Below are 23,638 nucleotides of genomic sequence, written 5' to 3' on the forward strand. Positions count from 1 at the left end.
TCTTAGAATAGCCCCATGCCTTTTCCATCATTAAATGTGAATACTGCCCTACTAAAACTTGAACCCCCCCTCGTTTCTGTGACACGATCTTTGAGCCAGGAGCTCGCTGCTCCAAGCCAACGCTGTCGCGGGCGGGCCTAGCCGCGGGGAAGCGACGTGACCTGCCCAGCCCCACCCCGACCTGGGCGCACGGAGCCGGGGGCCGCCTCAGCAGCCCCGCCTGGCCCGGGCCCCTCTCAAGCCCCTCGCCCGCCGGCTTCCCCCTCACAGCCCCGGCCCCCGGGACCAAGCGGCGTCAGCGGCGGCCGCAGCCAACCAGCGGCAGCCGGGAGCGCCCCCCCGTCCCCTCCCCGCCTCATAAAAGCCGCGGGCCGGCGAGGCGGGACGGGGCGGCGGCGGCGGCTCCTGTCAGCGCCGCGTCCCCGCTCCGCTTGTGTCAGCGCCGCGTCCCCCGCCCGGCCCTCGCCTCCCGCGCCCGCCGGGATGCTGCCCGTGGTCGCCGGGCTCCTCCTCGCCGTAGCCGCGGGCGGCCGGGGGGCGGCGGGGGAGCAGGAGAGCCCGCCGGGCAGCCGCTTCGTCTGCACCTCGCTGCCGCTGGACACCGCCGGAGCCGGCTGCCCGCTGCCCCCCGTGCCCATGCAGGGCAGCGCGCTGCCCCCCGAGGAGGAGCTGAAAGCCACGGTGCTGCAGCTGCGGGAGACCGTCCTGCAGCAGAAGGAGACGATCGGGAGCCAGAGGGAGGCCATCCGGGAGCTCACCGGCAAGCTGAGCCGCTGCGAGAGCACCGACGGCAAGCCCTGGAAGAAGGAGATGGGCAAGGGCAAGGACACCATGGGCGACCTGCCGAGGGACCCGGCGCAGGTCATCGACCAGCTCAGCCGCACCATGCAGACCCTGAAGGACCGGCTGGAGAGCCTGGAGGTAGGGCCGGGCAGGCAGCCTTCCTCCTGCCCCAGCCTCCTGCCCGAGCCCCCCAGCACAACACCACCAGCACGCTTTGGCTGTGTGGAGCTCTGCGAGCTGGCCAGTCGCTTGGCCAGTGTCCCTTGAGGTCTTGGCTCATCCGCTTGGCTTAACGGTAGCAGCCCGAAGGTCTCCTCTCAGAGTGTTTCCTCAGTGTGGGGAGAGGTTATGGGATTTTTTTAGTGCTTGATTTCTGTACTAATATGCCTGATTTTCTTTTTCTGGGAACGTGGCTTCATAGGGTTTGAGGTATAACGCTGATATCTGTAGCGATAAGACCTTGGCATATGGTGCTGAGCCAGCTAGTGGTGACAAGGAGTTTGAGTAAGGCACGTTGTGAAGATGAGGTGATGGATGTAGGGCTGGTGTTGAATAAAAAGGTCGTGATTCTGTGTGACTGAATACAAAGGGGACTTGATCCAAGCTCGATGGAAATCCTTTGTCACATGCTTTTGGACAGTGCCCGTGGTTGAGTGGCACTTACAGAAACAATTTATAGAGTATCCCACATGAATGGTGCTGGGAAGCGTGTTTTGTCTTCCACACACAGAGAGATCCGTAGGTGTCTTCTGTTCTCCTCCAAGCATTCAGTGGTGCTGGCGAGGATGGAGAGTAACTTCCTAAAGGTTATTCTCTGAGGTCTAAACACTGAGGACTGTTTTTTGGGTAGTTCTGAATGATCAGGTTGTGTAACAACCTCTTCATTAATGTTGCTGGGTTTTTGAGGCACCTCATGTTGGCTTTTTTCTTTTTTTAAAAAGGTTGTAGAAGGGAAGCTCCACTAGAGTAAGATGTAGGTAGGTGGAACTGTTGGTTTCCTGGTATGCTTAAAGATACCAGTGCTATTTAACAAAGATTTTTGGTTGTTGCAGTTTAAAGAAAAATGCTTTCACTGTTAGTATCTACAGTTGATCTAAAGAGCATCTGACTCCATACTCTGCAAGTCAAAACTGAGGAAACTTTAGTTTGGTAAATTTGCTTTAGAAGTAGTTAAACTTTTTTTTATTGAAATAGTAGTTTTTTCTATTTACCTAAGTTGGTAATGTCATTTGCAGTAAGTAAAGCAAAAAATTGACTAATGTGCCACATGTACCCATAGTAAAGGAAATGCATCAAACCTGGCTTCCTACATTGATTTTATTGAACTTGAATGTATAAAGACTCCTTCATGTGAAACACTGGAAGCCTCTAACAGAAGTGCCCTTTTGTTTCAGGACCTGTTTTGCTACAGTGCTGATAAAAGCACTGAACATGACAAGTGATAAAAAGCAATGCCTCTTTTGTACTTGCTGGAGAACTCAGTGATTCTGCTTTCTTTCCTTTTAGTCAGAAATATATCCACATTTAACTTGTTGTTTTAGAAATGGCAATTTTTTTCTTCTCCTTTCCCCTAAAGCACCAACTCCGAGCCAATGTGTCGTATGCAGCACTGCCTAATGATCTTCGAGAGATGCTCCAGCGGAGGCTTGGAGACCTGGAACGCCAGCTCCTGACCAAAGTGGCCGAGCTTGAGGATGAAAAATCTTTGCTTCATAATGAGACATCAGCCCATCGGCAGAAGACAGAGACAGCCTTGAATGCATTGCTAGAAAGAGTGTCTGAATTAGAAAAAGGTAATTTGCACAGAACCTAAACACTTCCCCATGCTGATTTATTTTGTCTCCTCCCCCCTTCCAGCACACTAGTTTAAATGTGTGTGTTGAAGGAAGGATAACAGCCTGCTCCTGGATGAAGTGCTGGACTGAATATTAGGTAACAGTGCAAATACTTAAATTCCTTTCTTCCTTCTGTCAGAGGCTTCCTGCATGGCTTTGGCTTCCTGTCTCTTAGCTTGGCATATGTGAGTGTTTAGGATGAAATTCTCAGTGTTTGTGAGGTGGAAAGTTAAATAAAGAGGCAAGTGGAAATAGGAAAAAGTATGATATTCGTGTCAGGTAATTACCTGGGTAATGTCAAGTACACATCTAAGTAGAGCTGCCTTTATTTGGACTGAAAATAATATAGGCTAAGCTAATTAGCACACTGCCTTTGATGTAATAAATGGTGTCTTTTGCCAGAACTGTTTCCTGCTACTTTGGAAGTGTCACTGGTAGGATAAAGTCTTTCCATCTATTGCTGGATATGCCATTGAGTAACTGCAGATACTTGAATTGTGTCCTGTCTCAAGTACATAGCCTTTGGAGATTACACATGGTGCCAATGGGGGACACTCTCTTAATCCTGGTCATTTAGTCTGATACTTGGGTTAATTATTACTGAGATCTGTATGCTTGAGTAGGGTCCATTTATTTGAATTACAAATGTCTGTGAAAATGAGCTGAAGAACAGAACTGTGTTTCTGGACTGATTATATACACGTACAAAGTAGACAGTGTAGGACTAGAGTACCGGTAGATATCACTGTCCAATCTTTAAATGATTTTTCCAAAGTGAATAGGCTGTTCTTAAAAGCAGCTTAATGGACATGCTTTCAAAATGGCATAAACATGCATATCTCATGAATTTTAAAATGAAGCCTAATGGATCCATTTGTATAATACTGCATTAATGTTTTCATTTAAAAAGTGTGAAGGATAGGGAAAGAGGAGGAGGAATAAGAACTCCCGTATTGACTCTGTCATTTAATGCTTTCCTGAGAGCTAAGATAAACCTACACTGCAACTAAAATTCTGGAGAACTGGTGGCCTGTTAATGTCTTATGTGGCAAGTATTGCTAGTCCATGTCTCTGAAAGATGTGACTCATATCAGTAAGTCATCAGAAAGAGAAAGGCAGTAGTGGGAGAACAAGAATGTGTAATTTGCTTGGGCTAAAAATAGCCCCTTCCCAGCCTTTTTTGTGGGGGGGGGGGGGCGGGGGGGGGAGAGAGAGGGCTGTCTTCCTATAAGTCTCCAGGGAAGTGAAGTATTTGGGCCAGCAATCAAGACACAGGCTTTCTTTTGGTTGTGTAATTTGCTGTCTGTTACAACACGGTTTGCTTATCTGTTCTGTGCCTTTGGCTCCTCAGTCAAATCAAGGTGAGGGTAATAATGACCTAACAGCTTAATGAATCTGTAGACTAAATGCAGTCAATATTTGAAGTGATCTGACATTTTTTGAAAACAGCACTTCTACAGTGCTTTTATTTTAAATGACATGCTGTTTAACGTCTATTCCTGCCAACTAACTAAAGTGCCATAAGCACCTGGTCGTTCTGAGACTAAGTAAATGGAGGAAGAACTAACCTTCCAAGGTGGCAGTATGAATTTGGGATTTTTATCTGTCACTATGACAGAAGTCTTTAGTTACCGGTGGAGCAGAAGAGCTTGAAGTTTATACAACTGTCCTGATTGCCAAAGTCTTCTGGTAATTTATACAAGTTGTCTCCTTCAACTGAAGTACGTGTTTCGATAAAAAGCAGGACTGATGGGAGGACTGATTCCGCAACTGGTAGCACCTGGCCTTAAATGTGATGCATAATTTTGCTGGAAACACGGACAAGTCACTTGCTATATTTAAATCCAAACCCCTTTAAAAGGGAATAACAATATTTTTTGCCCACCTTGTCCACAATTAATTGAGATTCTTTAGGAAAAGGACTGTTTTTCACTGTGCATGTACACGTTGCCCAGAACAGGAGAATCTTGGTACCATTTGGAGCTGTGGATGTTTTCGAGTCATAAGGACAAACCTTAAAAGTGCAATTAAGATGACTATTGTTTGTTCTTTTCCAACCTATTATTGCTTCCTTAAGCTCTTTTACACAGTGACTAACGCTCTCAATGGAGTAAATTTTTTACTATTTTGACATCGGCTGTGCCAGCCTAGTGGAGGTTGCTCAACATTAGCCTTAAGACCCTACTTTTATTTGCCTATAAATATGGAGTATTTCAGTTTTGGGGTTGTAAGGTCCTCAAGACAGATGCAAGCATCAGACAAGCTTTTTCTTCTTCCACCCCCTCTTTCTGTGAAAAATGCAGTCAAAACACTTCAGTTGCTTCTGAGAATCAGAACTGAAAGAATGCCAACAGTTTAAAAAGTTCGTATGAAAATTGTGGCAACCTTTTGTGACAGCAGCTCTTCATTTGGATTGGAGTGTGAAATTTGGCCATTTGGATTGAATTTGTTTTGGGAATGTGAGTAAAGGAAATGGGTGGGAATCAAGTTGTTAAAAGGTTGAGGTTGACACTCTACTACAGAACAAAGGGGTTTTATTTTGTGGGCATAATGTGGGATCTCTCTCTTCCATTTAATATACTTAAATCTAAAAAATTACATGCACGTAACTACATCAGTGTCTAGTGTTTTGGTAGTTCACAAGTTTATATCACATTTTTCTTTGTCACTTTGAACTTCAGCTTTATATTTGAGTTCAGAACTCCACTGGATTTGTCTATGGGTAGAAAACAGTTCTAAATTTAACTCTGCTTTTTGGAAGCTTTCTGGAATATATTAAATTTTTTGTTATTTCAGATTGGCCATCCAAATCAAGAGCATCAGCCTGTTTCTCAGTCTGCTATCTATAAAATTGGGATACTGCTGCTAGCTCCCTGTGTAGAAGTAATAGGAAAAGAAGCATCATTTTTGAAACACTGTCATGCTTTAATAATGAGTATACTAGAGATTCACTGTTCAGTAACAGTAAATATGTTTTAAAACAGTTTGAATTGTGTGAGATAGGAAGGCCTCCAGCCATGAACTGAGCAATGAAGAAAGAAAATATTTAATAGCCTCTCATTAGTTGTATTTTGCTCTGAGTGAGGAGGAAAAAGAAGTAATTAGTATGATGTATATAAAATCTAGTTGTATGCTCTAACTGTGCTGCAAAATCAACACTCACACAAAAATATACTGAAGATTAGTATCCTCTTCAACATGAGTAAAATTAAAGTTTCTCAATATAAATTATATTATTTTCCTAGCCTGAATTACATATATATTGTTTTGTTTGATGCTAAAGATTTTTCTTCCTCAATGTAATTCTAGGTAGCAGTGCATTTAAATCACCTGATGAATTCAAAGTGTCCCTTCCTCTTCGCACAAACTACTTGTATGGGAAGATCAAGAAGACTCTGCCAGAGCTGTATGCTTTTACTGTGTGCTTATGGCTGAGGTCGAGTGCTTCTCCTGGAATTGGCACTCCATTCTCATATGCTGTTCCTGGGCAGGCTAATGAAATTGTCCTCATAGAGTGGGGGAATAATCCAATTGAACTGCTAATTAACGATAAGGTAAGAATCCTTTTCACGTCTACATAGGCAGAATAACACTGTGTTTCTATGCCTGAACCCTTGGTACCTCTGTGGTAACTCATTCTCTCTGAGAGAGCCGCCTTTGGGATGGTAGAAGAGTTTGTACCCGTCTGTTGTTGCCCATCTGTTTGTTGCAAATTCATAAAAGTACTCTTAACAAAGTCAAATGGTGTATGTATTTGTGTATTGAGGCAAGGCAGTGTGACATCTAGGTATGCTGTGCTTGTGCTCTCAAGTTACAAGCGGATCTTGGCCTCTTGAATTTTGTATCCCATCATTTCTTTTTCGTGAAAAAGAAGTGGTGTTTGAAGCCACACTACTACAACACCTGTGGGATCTAAGCTAATTACAGTATTCTTATCTTTATAATCCTAGAAGTTCAGTTATGTTAAAATTACCTTGGCAAAAAGTAGAGAGCAAAAGGCATGTAACTGTGGCTACTTTTATTATGTTTTGTGACTGAATATCATTTGAAACATAACTTTTTCAGACTTATGTCTAGATGCAGAAAGCAACATCTAATTGTCCCGCATGACTTCACACCACTGGTGGTTTTTGAATTAGACCCGAGGTGAAACAAGACCTGTTGATACTCTGCACTAAAACAGACTGGATACTTCATTTTTCATCACCTTCTGTTTGGGTTAATTATAAAATGTAAATAGTTAAAGTGAGTGGATTTGAATCAGTGTGAGCAGAACTAGATTCTTAACTTTGCCCAGGCTGTACTGTAGTGTAACTTGCCTTCAGGCACATCCCTTGTTTTCTTTGGCCTGTTAGGTTTCCTAGTAACTCACTGTTCTCTGAGGGATCAGGTGTTTACAGATTTACAGCACAACTCAGCTGGTTCAGTCACATGAATAGTTAAGGACTTGTAACAGTCCTACCATCCTGCCAAATCAATAAAACTGAAATCAGATTATTTTTAATGGCTTATGGAAGAGAAGGAGGCTTGAGCATGCATGTTTTTTTGCAATAACTTCTCTTAAGTATTGTGTCAGTTGCACTAACATTTTGATAAGTTTTTCTTTCTCCCACATCACAGCTGCTTCATAGCCCACTACATTTATGTCTTTAGGTAAGTTTTTAGATCAAAGTCCTAAAGGAGCAGAATCCCTGCATAACTGCCTCCACAGCAGACCGATCTGTTTGTCAGAGTTCTCACTGCAAATGGTGCAGGCAAACTGTAGACTTGATGAGGAACTTAACATGAGCACTGGACTGAAGGTTAGCAGTGAGATTTCAGTAAATGCTGCAGATAAATGTGCTGTATCACTGGGTTGATAGCAGCTTAGACTCTGGTACTTGTGTCTCGATTACAGATGAAACAAGGTCCTACATCTGGAATCAAAAGCATGCCCGTTTTCCTGAATACAGGAGAGCTGGGACAAAATAGGAAAATGTGGATTAGTATCTGCCCCTGAAGTTTATGCCTCTGCAGACAGTAGATAAGTACAGGCCCTTTACAAACATCATGCTTGAACTGCCAGACTTGGTTTACAACATTTGTTATTCTTTGTTTTTGTTGTTGTTGTTTTCTTTGTAGGTTGCCCAGCTCCCTCTCTTCATTAGTGATGGAAAATGGCATCATATCTGTATTACGTGGACAACAAGAGATGGAATGTGGGAGGCTTTTCAGGATGGAGAGAAGCTTGGCACTGGGGAGAATCTTGCTCCTTGGCATCCAATTAAACCTGGAGGTGTCTTGATCCTGGGTCAGGAACAGGTAAGTGAATGATAGTGTGTTCCAGGGTTGTGTTGTTTTGTTTTGCTTAAAAAAACAAAACAAAACCCCACAACACACATGACACCACAAACAAACAAAAAGCCCAATAAAAAAGACAAAAGGAAATAAAGACTCCCCAAGCAAACAGCAGCTGTGAGACAAATTGCTTGTAAATGCTTGGTCTTCATGTATATGTAGTATCTGAAAGATTAAAACAGCAACAAATACTTAATATAATCATACTTTAGTATAATATGTTTAATTTATTAAATATTCAGAATATTCATGTTGCAACTCATCCCCACTCTTAATGCTACAGGGTGCAGCTTTGTCAATGATCTGGATAATACCTTAAATGATGTCCTTGGAGCTAGGTTGCTCAGTGCTAGCAAAGTGGCCACTGAAGTTAGAGAAAAGGAGAGAACTGGCCAGTGCTGTTGTGTAAGCACAATTAAAAAGGAGCTTCCTGAAAGCAGACCAAGCCTACTTGCTTTGAATTTTTTTAATTGAAGCCAAATTGGCCACCCCCCTTAGCATATTGCATTTTTTTTCCCTCTCCTCATTATCCCAAGAATAGTCAGAATGTTAGCCCCAGAGCCCCAGATTAGACAAAAGAAAGTATGTATGGGGATGAGGGGACCAACAACTGGGCACTGGAGTTCTTGTGGGTATATTGGGATCTTCTATCCTGATAACCTAAGTGCCAAGGCGAATTCCCTCTAGGCTGAGTTGTGTGGCTTTTCAGGTGTACACATCTTTACAGAAGTGGATCCTGTCACTAATTTAGAAGTTGATGCCCACTTTAAAGATAAGTGGGAAAGGTATGAATTCTACATCATATATTTGGTTTCTCGTTAAAGGTAGTGGTAAATAGTTCTCTTAATGCAAATGCTAATAAAGCTTGAATATTAGTATTGCCAACAGACAGTATTCATGAGGTTGAGGGTAAGTCCTTTCTGAATATGGGAAAAGAAGATTCAAAATCCTTTGTTTTAGGCAATAGCTTAATGAGATATTAACTATGAATTGTGTGGCTCTTATCGTGATGTTCTTCTCTGTTTGTTCTTTGGATGATTATATATATATTATTCTAATAAAAATAATTGATTGTAACGCATAGCAGGAAATATTCTTTCTCCAGGATTCCCAGGTTCACAACTGGGCAAGGCAATGAAGAATTAATTTTGTCCTGATGCTGATTTCAGTAGCTCCTTACCCATGACAAAAGTGACAGAATGGTAAATTCAGAATCCTAATACACTGCACGGCAGATGCTCCAGCTCACTATTAAATGGCTGGCAGCTTTTTCTGTAACTCTCTCTTGCCATTGCCTGTACTATGCTTGGCTCTGTCCTGTGCTACCAGTTCCATGTTAGTCTGATCACACTGTCCTTTAGTAGTGAGATGAGCAAATAAACACTTCAGGCTTGCGCAGTAACAGTTGGTGTTACTCATTTGGTTCAGCCAGCAGAAGCCTGTGTATTCAGATCCAAAGATCCCATCTTGTAGTCCCTGTGGACCATTGGTCAAGGGCTGCAGTAACAGTTTAATCTATAGCTATGAAGCTTTGAGTGATCTTACGCATCTGTGTAGTTCTTGCTGAAGCTTTCTTGTGCCAAGCTTGCAAAATGGGTCCTAAATCAGCCTCAATATTTAAAGCTGCCTTCCTGCTCTGTTGCTTGGGGTCAGGGTTAGTTAAGTGTAGCTGTAACTGTAGGTGACTGTATACCATTGTGTGATGATGTACAGTCACTACTGTTTGCTTTGAATTGTTTTGAACCATTTCAGACTGGAGCTTTTACCTGTTCCACAGAATGACATCTTGTTCAAAGTAGCCCTTCTAGAAACTTGAAGTTGCTTGTCCCTGTCACTTACCTCTGTGCCCCCTTTTAGCAGCGTGGCTGTGGGTGGGAGGGTCTTCAAGTTTGATGAAGAAAATGCTGAAATAATCTTCTCATCTAATCCTAATTCTTGTGTGCCTGAAGGACACAGTAGGAGGAAGATTTGATGCAACTCAAGCCTTCGTTGGGGAAATGAGCCAATTCAATATATGGGACAGGGTCTTAAAGGCTGAAGACATCATGAATATTGCTAACTGCTCTACCAACATGCCTGGCAACATCATACCCTGGGTTGATAACAACGTTGATGTGTTTGGAGGTGCAACTAAATGGCCTGTGGAGACATGTGAAGAGCGTCTGCTAGATTTATAGCTGCAATTGTTTCCCATTCAAGTGCCCCCTTTAGTAGGACAATCTTCTGTGCAATCTAAAGCACTTGTTTTTCTTTGTCCTTCCCTAACTCCTTAAAAGAATTAAATAAATTGCCTCAGTGGAAAAAAAAAACACAACACACCATAGTTTTGGGGCATTGAGCCTGACAATGAAAGAAGCACTTCTTGTCTAGAGCAGCCCTTCTTTTCTTATGGGCTGATCCAGAAGTATGCTTTGGCCTGCAGCCGCCTTTGGGTTAGGACATGAGTTCTTCTGACAGGGGTGGAGAGCAGTTATCAAAAGGAGTGCTCTAGTTAACATGTTAATGTGCAGTGCTGACACAGCACGAAGACTTAACAGGCTAAATGTGAATCCTTCCTTCCAGTCCATTGTCTCCCCTTCGAATTGAAGCCATTCTTTTTTAGCCCTTTTTAAAGAAATCACTTTATCCTTATGTTACAGTGATTATGGTGCAACTGTGGATAGAGCAGAACAGCCACTGTCAGAGCGCAATGGTCTTGCTTCTTAATTTACAGTTCAGAAATCTTTATTTTATGATAAGGAAACAATGTATTTGACACATGCTATTCTAGTTCAATTTGCAGAAAGGGCTGTGTAATCAGCATAGCTCCACTGAAGTAGAGAAGCTTCAGGTAAGGCTCTGTCCCAAAGCCTGTCTTTCCCTAGCCAGGATCCCTGTATAGATGGTTGGATGAAAGATTGTATTTGTATTTTCTGTAGGCTGAATGTACTGAATTTGTAGTGACCTGGCTTGTAAACTTTTCTCTATTGTTTCTCTTGCTTTAGTCCATGTCTCTTCTTTAAATATACAAGCTGTGATTAGGTGAATTTCTGTTTTCTTTTGCTTTGAAAGGCCTTTTTATGAGCAAGTGCCAAAGTTCAGTTTCAGCTTGCTAAGAATCACTATATATTTTTCCAACATAAGTCTTCTGCACTGTTTTCTATGTTATTATGATGGTCCTATGTAAAATGTGCTGGTTCTTTCAATTCTTGTTGACTGTCTCTCTTCTGTAAGCACTGGGCTGACTACTATATTTTTTCATTTTCTCTCAATATTTTGCAAACAACGTTGCTGTTTTCCTTGGCATTGACGTGACTACTTAGTTTGTGGCTCACAGATAGCAAATGCACTGTACTGGGAAAGAGTTAATACTTTTGTTATTTAAAAGAACAAGAGTTTAAAGGGGTGGGGAGAGGGAATTTATATAGCTAAATATCATATTTTATTTTTCATATGTTTGAATTGTAAGAATAATATGGTGACAGTCCCATTTGTAGGGTAAAGTTACATATTTCCATTAATATGTAGTATGCTGTTCTTAAAAGAAAATTCTTATAATGAACTTTTAATTAAAATGCAATGTAAAATGAGTCTCATAATTACTTTGTGGTCACACAAGACATTGAATGTTCTTTTTCATTATTGCTGTGAGTTCTGCTAATATTTCTCTAGTCTGATAGAAGTACAGACCTAACAAATTGATTTTTCTGGAGTTGCCTTAATTCCCTACATGTCTTAAATCACAATCTGTGAACCAAAAGGGGCTTGGTGTGTGTGTGTGTGTGTGTGTGAGTTGTGTGTGTTACCTTGCCTGGGGACCCTGGGGTGAGTCTCTACATTTGGACGTGGGGGGTGTTACAAGCTCTGAGACGTCACCTCCTGCTGTGATCAGACAAGTGCTTTTTTGTGGGGTGGCTCTATGGGAGTGGGATGGGACAGAGTAAATGTTTGTTTTTCATTTTTACAGTAGTGAGAAACCAAAAGTATAAAAGTTTGCTGCTGGATGAAAGTGCAGCTTGTAGGCATCTTAAGAGTCCCAAGCCAGTGTGAGAAGAGCAGTTCAACAAACAGAAAGAAGAGACTTGTTGAAGTGTGGTAGCAGAAGCACTAGATCTGTGCAAGTTGTAAAGTGCGGCGTCCACAGCATCTAACAGTAAACAAAATGCTCTGCTTGGTAAGCTAACAAGCTGATGGTGTTCTCTGTAAGAGAAAATCAGCTGCAGCAGAAATGTTTCTCTGGCTCTGACATTCTGATATCCTTCTCCAGCCATGGAGAGTTTGAGGTTTCTATGGAATATTACACAATTAGATTTCAAAAGATCTCATTTGGATTTGTTAAACAAACGAAAAAATCCCCACAACAGGGCTGGCATTTCCCATCCCTGCAAGAAAAAAAAACAGACCTCAACATCCCAATGTTGTATGTCCTAAGGTCAGGGAAAGTGTAAAATTTCATTCTATTCTCATCTTGTGAGACCATCTTATGGGTCAGAGACCTGAAGGGGTATCAGCCTTCTACTTAATCCACCCTTCTTTATCACCTTTTTTCAAAATAAACTGTAGGAACTGAAGACTGGCATTCTCTGGGGTGAGGGCCGCCCTTTAGGAAATAGCTTTTGCAGATCTCACTCTGTTCTTGAAAGGGTGCAATGGTGAAATTGTCTTGGACATCTTCCTGCATGGCTGGGAGCCTGCAGACAGAAGCGCTCTATCATTAACAGTTCGGTGTTTGGATTGGTTTGTTAGTAGGGAGAAGGAGAGGGGCTTTGATCTTCAGTTGGCCATGCTGATCTTTATTTGCAGAGTTACTTAAACACGCTCACAATTTTAGTTCTGTCTTTGGTACTGCCTAGCAATGAACACCTGAGTAAGAAACTGCACCTGGGTGGGGAGGTGGGGGGGGGCGGCTGTAATTGCCTCGTTGAGTGCACCTTGAGAACAGCTGCTCTGGGGGCTGCTCTTAGGTGGGCTGGTCCTGGGCAGCAGCTGCCTGGCTTCTGGGGTTTTGCTCTGGCTGTGAGAAGTTGAAAAGATTCAACTACAGGAGTGTAACGGAGCTTCGGAGTGGAAATCAACGCTAAAAGTAGTTGCTTTCTTCCAAGGTATGTCAAAGTGTTTGGGCAAGGGGGCGTTTGGGGACATTCATCCTGTTACAACCTGACCTAGAGCTTGGATGGATCTTCTCTGCTAAAGATAAACAGCATAGCCCTCTGGTTGCTTTTTATTGACTGATTACATAACTGAGACTGTAGGGATCTGGAGGCAGGATTTTTTTTTTTTAAGATGCTGATTCTTTAGTAAAAACTATAGCTAAGCAGTATTTATTGAGAAGATTTATATATATATACACGCACACTAAATATATCTATCTTTTGTACAATACTACCTTTTTCATTAAAAAGAAGAAAAGATGTGTATTGATTTTTATTTTTTTACCTTTATCTCACAATGAAAAGCTATAGCTGTTATTTTGCTATTCCACGTTCTGGGAGTCACATGTTTTATGTGCGTCTATAAGCAGATGGCAAAACAGGAGTAAATATTACCATATTCCAGCATCTCGACTGTTTATATAGAGCGTGGAAGTGACAAGACAACCTTCGGTTCCCAAACCGCTCTGAATGCACATAAGTAATAACTTATGGAAAGCTGACTGACAGCTACAGCACTTGGAAGATGCAGTAATGCGGATTTCTAGAAAATCTGTTTCTGTTTAAAAAACAGAGCTAGGACTCCTAAGAGTCGTGTAAGTGATCCTAACAAGTTGACCTCTTGGGAGCTGTGAACTGGCTAGGTCCCCAGCTTACTTCTTGGGTGCAAATGCTGTTCAGTTAGTTTCTGCTTTGCACTGCTCTGTTTGTATGCATTTGCTGTATTTAATGGCTGTTGAATGACAAAGGATCTAGTTGTTGGTTGGTAGGTTTAAATCCAGATTATATTCCTTCGAAGATGCTTGGGGGGGGGGCACATGTTATCTGTCTGGCTGTTAGAAAGTGTAGATTGTGTTGTCCATTTAGTATTTGTAAAGGGCTTTGTCTCTGTGCTTGCTGCCTAACTAGAGCTGGGAGTTGCAGAGGGGAGGAGGACGGCAGCTGTGCCTCAGAGCTGTGAGTGGGAGACCAACTCCTTTGTGTGGATGACTTGCTCCTGGGCTGTGCTTGCTCGTTAAATTGTTAATTTAGGTCTCAGAAAGGCAAGGAAGACCACAGTAATTCTTGCAGCGAACCCTTGTTTTTGCACACGCCTCCTCAGTGGCTGAATGTGTGAGATTGCAAAGGAGCAGCTGAGTCTGTTTTGCTCCAGAGAGCTGTTTTTTTTTTCAGCCCTTTCCCAAAGGTGAAATGCAGGCTGGCAGTGAACCTGCTCCATTGAATTAGATGCTTAGAGGTGGCACTTCTTCAATCAGAATAACCATTGTTCTAAAAAAACTGTTTATATAAACTACAGAATAGATTTATTTCTTGTTTGCTAGTGGCACCTATCTCTAAGTATGAGGATTCTTCAACCAGTTGCTGTTGGTTCTCTAGGTTGAGAGGGAAGATCAGCCTTCCTCTACCACATCATCCTCCAGGGCAACTTGAATCTTGCTGGGGAGTGCAGATACAGAAGAAAGCAGCCTGGCAAAAGCTTTTGCCACAGATGATGCTCCCTTGATGTTGCTGTAGGAATCTGAGACTAGACACAGCAAGGAATTAGAGATCTGCTGGTGGAGAGTCAGGTACTATCAAAGTCACAGCAGAAATGAAAGGTCTACTGGTAGCCAGGGACTCCCAGGGTTTTGGAGGTACTAAGGAATATTTTGCAGGATCTTTCACCAAAACTCTTCTTTTTCTCTTGTGTGTAAAGGAGAAAACTGGACCTTGATAGTGTTCACAGTTTAGTTATGAGGCTTAAATAGTACACGAGTTTTACAGAGCTAAAAATCTTCTGGAAAGAATTGAATTAATTGCACCCCTGGCTATATCCATGGCTAAAAGCCTGCACTTAGAAAAGTATAAATTTGCACAAGGCATTCAGAGGTCCATTTCTTACTCTGCAGGAGAGCTGGGATGAGTGAGGGCTGGTGTTTTAGCCAAGCTTCACGTACAGAAGCTCTTTGATGGCCTGATGCTACTGGGAGACCTTCAGTTTATTTGCTATGGAAGCCCTGGTGTTTCCCCTGAGGTGGCTCCCAGCACGCGTTTGTCCAAGCAGGTGAGCTCTTGGTGGTGTTTCCAACCTCCTGCCCATGCCTGTGGTGCTCCTGCCATGTGAAGGGTGCTGAGCGGTGCTCTTCAACAGCACCAACCCATCCCCTCACTCCTGGTCGGCTTGTGTGGGATCGTGGGGAGCAGAGCTCGCCTTGCAGAGGCACTTCTCTAGCATCAGTGGTGTGGTGTGTGCTTTTCTTCCAAACTAGATGTTTTTGCAAATGTTTTGCCCTGATTGTTAGAGCACTAAGCTGTTCCTGACAGTGGTTCTGGAGTGCTTTTTAAGATTAATGGATAAGAGTTCAGAAAGGGAACCGAATGAATATTTTGTAGAAGGACCTAGATGTTTTTTGAGGTACTAGAAGCTCTTTTATTTAGTATTAAAAAATAAAATTAAACCAGTTTATGGTTAACTTGAAATTCTTATGCTATTGCATCAGAGTTGGTCACCTAGGCTAATCTCCACAACAAGAATTGCTCTCCTGATCCCACTGGACAAAAGGAAACCTATTTAAAGGACATACTCCTGTGTTAAAAAGAGTATGTTTAAACCTCCTGGGTAACAGCACTAGGTAAACAGGTGATTTATAACTTTCCATTTTACTATTATACTCACTGATTGCTGTCTATTTGCAGTGGGAAGCCTGCTGTGCTTGTGTTGTGGTCCCAGGCATGGCTGTTTTACCTGTAATAGGAAGCAGCTGGTTTTCCCCCTATTTCAGAGGGCACAGAGCAGGCAGCTGCCTCCTTGCTGGCTCGAAGCTGGGGAGAGGTTGTCCTGTGCAACCTTCTGTCCCTGCAGCTGCAAAGGGGTCTTGGGAGAAATAGTCTGCACTGGCTCTTAATTTAGTGTGAGATTTCCCTGGGGAGATGTTTTTGGCTGACAGAACAGAACAGGCCTAGGTTTGCTTTCCAGGGATGATGTAGCTTGCGGGAAGGTGCTCTGTTTTAGGTTAGAGTTTCTCTTCTTGCCTTATTTTATTTTTTTTCTTCTCTTTATGGCCAATTATAAATGGTTGATAAACACCTGTAATAAAATACAGATCTGCATTGGCAAATCATTTTTTTCATTAAAGAAAGCTGTTACTTACTGTGTGGACAGTACATCTCCTCCTAAGAGATCGAATTATTTATGGGAGTGCATTAATTAGGTTTTTCAAGGCTTCCAAGGTCTTGGAGCTTAGCAGCCAGCTCCAGGGATAACTGCAGTAGGTAAATACCTCTCTGTCTTAAGTACAATTTAATAGAACTGGAAAACAGCTGTCAATATGATGTGCTTGGGACTTCTAGCCCATTGGGGGGCTCTTGTCAAACTGAAAGCTAGCACCTACAAAGCTTTTGCAAAGGGGTGATCAGAACTTTCCAGCTGAGTACCTGTGCTGGTCCCAGGCATCCAGGCAATGCTGGGGGCTTCCGGAGCTGGTTTGGTTTCCAGTTTTACATCTGTGTATCTGTGTTATCTTAATTCTGAGGTGTATGAGCACTCTTGCTCACCTGTTGTGACTGTCATCTTGGTAAACAGCAGATCTCTCTCTGCTCTCCTGTTCAGCAGCAGCTCCAGTGCTTTTGCTAGTGGCGTTGTGCGTTCCACCTCGAGTTTCTGTGCGTCTGTTCATGAGTATTTGGCATTGATCAAATATGCTGCTATGGTTACTCAGGCGCTGTTGACTACACAGGTCAGCTTGGAAGAGCTTTAAGCAAAGTAGTTGGGACAGAATGCAACACTCACTTGTGAATTTAAGACCTGGCACATTGGTTTGAACAAGTTATGTAGAAAATAATGTCTGCCTTTTTTTTTTCCCTACGCTTGGGATTTGGAAAAAACATAAGAAAAATATTGCTTTGACGCCAGTCCAAGCAATGACAGTGGCTCCTGCTGAAAATAGAAGCCAGACTGTTTGTTCTGGGAATAGCCTGAAGGCCGGTAGGGCTTTGTGCACACAAGTGGCAGGAGGATGTACAAAGTGAGAAACCCACTGAAGAGTACAGGTGTCCTCAGCTGCGTCAGCACAAATCAAGAATAACTCTGATGTGGATGGGGCTGACTGCAAATCTCCACCACAGCAATACACCTGTACAAACATCTGAGGGCTGAATTTTGCAACCGATGGGAAATGGAAGGGGCTGGAATAGGATTCTCAGACCTTGTGGTGCCATCTCATGGTTCAGGGGTAAAGTGATAGCAGCTCACTTTTGGAGACTGAGGCCTGGGTTTTTGTAACGATGAAGATTTGGGCTGCTATGAAGTTCGCCCACTGAGGGCTGTAGCCATGATTTTACTCTTCTAATCATGAGCTAATGTGAGCTGAATTGACAGGAGGTGGTGTTCAGGTCCTGGAAACTTAGTGAAGTCTGTTGTGTACTGCAGCATGGGTGGGGTTTGAAAAGGGACTGCTGTAAAGTGGCTTTACAGATGCATAGTGGTACCTGCACAAAGCTATGCTGTTCAGTGCCTTTCTGCTTACTTTACCCTGAAGAAATGAACGTGACTGAAACAAGTCTGCATTTCCTCTTCTGGTTACACTGGAGGCAAAATTTCCATAGACGTGAATGGGAGAGGAGCAAGGAAGTGTTTGAGACAAGACTGAGCATGCTGGTAAAAATGAAACACGAAAATGCGGTGTGACTTGAAAACTATTTTAGAAAACACAAGCTGAAGTGGGTTACTTTGGTTACACTGGTCTGTTATGTCCTTTCTTTCTTTCTTTCTTTCTTTCTTCTGTAATTTTGAGGAGACAGTGAGGAGCCCTTAGAGATGAGTTTTGTGTGTTAAAGGGGGAAATGTTCTAGCATTTGCTGAGCACAATAAATATCACTGCCAAATAAGCAGGTCCCTATTTTGATATGGCAAAAATATTGCAAATGAGAATTCATGTCAAGCCACTACAGGAAACAATAGTTGATTTATTACTTTTAATTAAAATATTAACCTTGCTTTCTCTCTTGATTGACTCCCCAGGAAACTGGGCGATGGTTGGCATTTACTAACTCTTGGAGCAACCTCTTTGGTGGCTGGGTTGTGCAGGGGGGTCTCTGTCTTCTACTTCTCTCCCCTCTTCCTAGATCTTGGGTGCAAGTATGCTGCAACTGAAAGCCTGGACAAAAAAACTTACCTACCTTCATTGTCATAAGTAATAGCAGCACATTACTAATATTTCTTGGGTTTGGTCCTGGTCTTCCATTCAGTGCTTGGAATTCAAAGGCTGGGCATTCATATACTTGTTCTTCAGGTGAAGGATGCTAATTTGAATGGTATTTTCATTGAGCTGAGAATTGGCAGTTCTGTTTATGTACTTATTTTATCTCGGTTATTGTAGCAGACTTCTTGCACTTGCAGGAGGAGGACAAGACAGCATAACCCACTTGAGAGGGAAGTGGAAGGAAACTGTGACCATAGCAATAGGTGTTGTAAGGGGAAAAGTTGTCGTTGAATTCAGCAATAGAGATTGGAAATAATGTCTGTTGTGGTCATTGTGGACATGGAGAGAACCATCTTCCCCCTTGGACTTTGCCTGAAGGTCAAGTTCATATTTCAGTAGGTTATACTGCAGCAGCAACTGACTCCAGATATGCTTGTTTTCATCCTACTGTCCTGTGGGGTGTGTGTGTGAAGTCTCTTTTCGTTACCAGACATAGTTGTTTCCCTTTTCTGATGCACACTGCAGCGCTCTAGAGCAGTCTGAATGAAATGCCAAGGTGAAAACAGGTTGCTGTAGAAACCCATGTCAGATTTGCAAATGGTTCTTGTGCACCTCTGGGGCCATGTTACCAATAAAGACTCTGTGTTGTGTTTGTTTTTTTTTAAATGGTATTGAGAAATGATCCTTCAGTACTAAAAACCAGCTGGAACTACCAGAAAGCATATGATACAGCTTAGAAAGGGAGGGAGTTGACTGTATGACAAGTTGTTCAGGGAACTGCTGAAACTTTGGGAACCGTCCCTTGGCTTTAGTGGGCCCTGGCCATAGGTCCCCCTGTTCGCTGCAGTCTGTGCAATGTGCAGCGTGTTGTATCCCAGGTGATCTTTTCATATCAACAAGCCCATGGTGGAAGCAAAAACTGTTCTAGAGCACTGCCTTCTCCTTTCCCTATGTGAAGCATAAAAGGATGTTGGTGACAATTGTACATAAATTGTGAGGCGTGAAGAGCTGACAGTACTTGATTCTGAAACATTGTTCTGGTGCTTCCTGAACATCCCTTTGATACCTCTGCATCTTCTTGGATTAGCAATGCTGTTATAATAGCACATGGCACAAATCTAGTTACATGAGCTCTTTGGTATTTGACTGTTTTTTTGAGCAGCGTTTTAGGCGTTATTGAAACATCTCTGTGTGCTTTTTGGCTCTGAAAAATACAAATTCAAAACAAAACCCTATAAACCTTAGTTTAATCAAATTATACCTCTAACAATAGTCACATGCATAATAAGGTGGGTGAATGCCAAATACAACTGCAAATCCAGCCAGAGCAGAAAATCAGGACAGGCGGGGGGATTTTTAGAGAGCCTTGCTTTCTTCCCAGAAAAATCACTGTAATATGTTGCGTTATTAATGCCTAGGTGAGAACTGCAAGTGGATTTAATTTGGAGCTATGCTAAGCTATATTGTATTTGCTAACACTTAGTTTATCTCTGACGATTTAAATGTTCCTGGTTCGCTGAAGCCGTGCTCGTTTCACTGACTAAAACTTGCCTGTTGACAACCTTGTCAACTGAAAGCATTAGAAGAGAATGAAATTACTTTCGGGGCCTTGCCCCTGATGGGAATTGCTGTAATATTTTAAACCTCAAAAAGGTTGGAAGTGTAACAGAACAACATGACCACAGTCAGATTTATCAGTGCTGCTTTCATCTTGGCTTTGGGCCATCCCCTGTCTGCAAAATTCCTGTTGATGTCCCATCTGGATTTCGGTAGAAATTGATGGTAGGGTAAAGCTCTCTGATCCTATCAGTTCACATTTGTATCACTTTTGTTCTGGATGTGCTATGAAGGGCTGGAAGCGCCACTTGTTAAACTCTAATTAGCAGGCAAGCAGAGGAGAATACAAGGTCAATTTAGCACTCCTGGAATTTGAATTATTTTCTGAATTTGAAGGATGGGGGGGAAAGAAATCAAAGCTCATGCCTCTGAGTTCAGCTGCCTTTCTAAAACAGCTCCTTAGGAGATATTAAAAAAAAATAAGACTCCAAGACTTGAATAGAGCCCTCTAACTCTAGTTGTCTATATATTTTGCTATATATTTTGCTGCCATAATAGTTGCATACTTTAATGTGCAAATTTGGGTTTGATGCATGTCTTCCCCAAAACACATAGGGGATGGGGAAGAATGAAACTTAATTATGACTATTGAGAGCAAGTGAGTGATGTTCCCAAATCTCAGTGTAACAGGTCCTCTCAGTGTATCAGGTCCAAGACCTGATTTGTCTGTCTAAAGGCTTTGTGCCTCCTGCAGGACTTTGTTACCCTGGCACTCTTATTGGTACAAAAATCATGATAATGGTACCTGTTTCTGCTCTTTCCTTCCCTCCCTATTTAAGCTAGTTTTGTCATCATAATCTTCAACCACAGCAGATGATAAGAATTTGGAGAAAGCTACATGCAGACTAGTAGTTGAAAGGAGGCAGTCGGTAAGAGCAGCAGTCGAGCTAGCTGGGGCATGAAGCAAAATACTGGTCTAGTTTGACTGGTCTGGGGCTTGTTGAAGATGACAGAGTCTTCTTTGACTTGAGCAGACTCTGAGTCTGTCCTAGCCCTGCTGTCTCAAGGGATACTTTCTCTCTTCTTGAGAAGCAGTGGGGTTCCTGTGGATTTGATCACTTGGGCAGCATTTCAGAAGTGAGCTGCTGACCTCTGCTTAAGAGCAGAAATGTCACCTCTTGAGCTGAAGGCACAGGCATGCAGTCCAGCCTGAAGGTGAGGTTTTGGGGCAGGTCACAAAAGTGGAAGACTGTGTTTGGGCATCCTGCAGAGAGCTGTGCAGCGAGTTTGCTGACTGCTGTGCTCAGTCATCCTTCAGAGGGTGTCCCCTCTCTGCCCTCTGACTATTGACAGGCCAAACAGGCTCCTAAAGCTCAAGTCAAGCAAGTTATTGTGAATGCTTTGCTCTCTTACTAGCTTTAACCAGGTGCCCTGCCAAGAAAACTGGCATTCAGGTAGCGTACTTCTCTGCTCAGCTTCAAGCTGAATTACTTTGCATTATTGTCTATTATTTTCAGACTCGCCCGAACTCTTTACGTGCATCCTGGGTCACTGATGCAAACAGACTATTATTATGGGTCTGAATCAACATTGCAGCGCAGTCAGCGGCAGTTCAGGTCTCCCTGCGCATACCAATTTATTCTCTCAATGCAGCCCAAGTGAGTGAAGCCTCATTGCCCAGTCAAGGTGATTGAATGCAACTGCAGCTGGTTGATTAAACTGAACGAAGGGAAACAGTCATGTGTCACTCCACACGCTCTACCACATGAAACAAGGGGATTAGATATGGTGAATTTCTAGTAATGAAAGCAGGCAATTGGGTTCGTCATAAAATCAGCTTAAAAGGGCTTTCTAGATTCCAGAGAGAACTAAAATAACTTGACCTACCTTGGTGCTGTAATCTTTAAATGCTGCTTAACATCTGCTCATCAGCACTTGGCAATAATATTTCTGATGAAATTTGTAATAGCCAGCACTGTCTTGCGTTGAAAATAATAATGTAGAGGGAAATCATGATGGAGGAAAAAATGTCATTACACAAGGGTTAAAAGTGGAACAGAATCATTTGGCTTGAGTTTGAAAAAGAAAAAGTTTAGTAGAAAGGTGCAGCTACAGCAGTCTCACTGAGGGTGCTGGCTGGGCACAAGCACAGTCCGGTGGCCTGGGGCAAGGTGAAGCATCCCTTCAGTCCCCTGCAGGCATTTAGCATTAGAACCAGTTCTTAAGGGATCTCAGTTAACAATACAGCCATAGATCTCTGAGTGTGTTCTTAGCTGTGGTGGTACAGAAGGCACTTAACACCAGGTGGGCTGGATGTGAGCCCTTGCAGGCAGAGGAAAGGGTTTTGAAGGGCTGCATGCTGTCTTCTGCTGCATAACCAGCTAGGAGCGTTTTGGGGTCTTTATTGCAGCCCTTATAATTTCTGGGGCTTTTTTCCTTTGCTAGTGTGAGTCTTTCTTCAGCTGAAGGAGGAATTGGTTCCTGCCAATGCCCTGTAGAGAAGTCAAATATCATCTCTGTCCCAGATGCTGTTCTTGGATTCATATATTCAAGGATGATATTAATTGCTTTGCCACTGGGAACGCCTAACAAATTGCTTGTTCTTTATGTTGACAAATCCTTTATTCAGCTTGCTTTCCAGGATGTGGTTCCTCATGCAGAATGCTCATTGGTTCCTAGACATATAGCTCCGTGTCTTGGCTTTATTAAAATCTATTTTTTTGGAAAGATTCCAATCTATTAAGCTACCCAGGCCACACTGCTGGCCTCTTTCCATCCTGTTCTACTACTGTGGTGTCCTTTGTAGTCTGTAAGTTCACTTAGTAGAATATACGTTTGTTTCAGAATTAAAAATGACAGTGAGTATGCTAGGCCTGGTATGGATTCATGTGGAACATACAGCCACTTGTTGCTACTTCCCTGTAGACATCTACTTTTGGAAATCTGTCGCTTCCCCGGTCTTAATTTGTTTACCATGGACTTTAATTGAAGCTACAGAGTTGTACAATGAATATATCAAAATTGAAATCCCAGTAGTCTTCAGCAGCCTAATTTATGTGTGGGCTTTCCTCCCAGCACTTCCCTTGGAGCTCATCAATATCTGTTCCCTTTTTCTTTTTTTTTTCTTCCCCCTTTATTTAGGGGCTGAATCTCTTGGACTGTTCAGTAGTGTGTGCTGTTTCCCTGTACACAGGTACTTCTTGACAGTAATATTCTGAGATTCCTACAGCAACATCAGTTTTTGGCACTGCATTCCTCTTCAGTGTTTTTTTTTTTTTGAAATATTGTGTTTTTTTTATTTTTTCAACTCTTGTGATCTACATGTTAACTTTATCTTTCGTGGGAGCTGAAATAGAAGGATCACTTTGCATCTCTAATAAATAGCCCCAGACTAATTCAGGGAAATGCTTCAAAATCTCCTTAACTGTAGAATTGGACTGGAGATGGGTATTTTGTTAGGGTAAATGCATAAATTCCAAATTTTTCTTTTCTTTTCTTTCCTTTTCTATTTTTATTTTTATTTTTCCCCTTCTCCTCTGAATTGCATTAGTATGAAGGGTGGAGGTGGGGAGAAAGTGAATCAAGTCTAGTGGAGGTTTGTTGGTTTATTTTTCTGGAAGGACCAGCTTGGACTTTTCCTCTACATAGATTTTTGCATTGTTTTGCAGAGCATCTCTTCTGCAGAGTAACTCCACTGAGAGGGACAGCTTGTGCTGTGGCTTTCTGCTGCATTTCCTACCCTTGCAAGGTGTAGTATCTGGTTGTTGTCTCTTGTGTTCCTCTGCCCACGGGCAGTTCTCGCTCCCTTCCTCCCTGC

The 23,638-nt window shown here is 42.6% G+C and overlaps 1 protein-coding gene and 1 long non-coding RNA gene across 4 annotated transcripts in view; both read left to right on the forward strand.

The window, feature by feature from the left end:
* Positions 1 to 376: 376 nt before the first annotated feature.
* NPTX2 (neuronal pentraxin 2) lies at positions 377 to 11,515 on the forward strand. 3 transcript variants are annotated; one of them, XR_005824726.1, is made up of 6 exons: positions 377 to 921; positions 2,360 to 2,576; positions 5,928 to 6,172; positions 7,740 to 7,919; positions 9,043 to 9,157; positions 9,905 to 10,053. XR_005824726.1 is itself a non-coding variant. In XM_040575269.1 (5 exons), exons 1-5 carry the CDS (start codon positions 484 to 486, stop codon positions 10,130 to 10,132), a joined length of 1,308 nt encoding a protein of 435 aa, XP_040431203.1. In that variant the 5' UTR covers positions 378 to 483; the 3' UTR covers positions 10,133 to 11,515. The 3 variants fall into 3 exon arrangements, 1 of the variants encoding a protein (XP_040431203.1); XR_005824727.1 differs by having other exon boundaries at positions 9,061 to 9,157; XM_040575269.1 differs by lacking the exon at positions 9,043 to 9,157 and having other exon boundaries at positions 378 to 921; positions 9,905 to 11,515.
* Positions 11,516 to 12,916: 1,401 nt separating this feature from the next.
* LOC121078778 overlaps positions 12,917 to 23,638 on the forward strand; it is a 49,390-nt gene continuing 38,668 nt past the window's right edge. Inside the window, exon 1 of the long non-coding RNA XR_005824745.1 lies at positions 12,917 to 13,036. This is a non-coding gene — a long non-coding RNA (uncharacterized LOC121078778). The remainder of the gene's footprint in view (positions 13,037 to 23,638) is intronic.

The sequence above is a fragment of the Cygnus olor genome, chromosome 15 (assembly GCF_009769625.2).
Source record: "Cygnus olor isolate bCygOlo1 chromosome 15, bCygOlo1.pri.v2, whole genome shotgun sequence".
In the NCBI taxonomy this organism is placed as follows: domain Eukaryota; kingdom Metazoa; phylum Chordata; class Aves; order Anseriformes; family Anatidae; genus Cygnus; species Cygnus olor.

Excerpts from the sequence above, each read along its gene's own strand:
- NPTX2 (XM_040575269.1), top strand. The coding sequence starts at position 484 with ATGCTGCCCGTGGTCGCCGGGCTCCTCCTCGCCGTAGCCGCGGGCGGC. Across the intron at positions 922-2,359 it reads ACCGGCTGGAGAGCCTGGAG|CACCAACTCCGAGCCAATGT; the intron begins GTAGGGCCGGGC and ends TTTCCCCTAAAG. Across the intron at positions 2,577-5,927 it reads AGTGTCTGAATTAGAAAAAG|GTAGCAGTGCATTTAAATCA; the intron begins GTAATTTGCACA and ends ATGTAATTCTAG.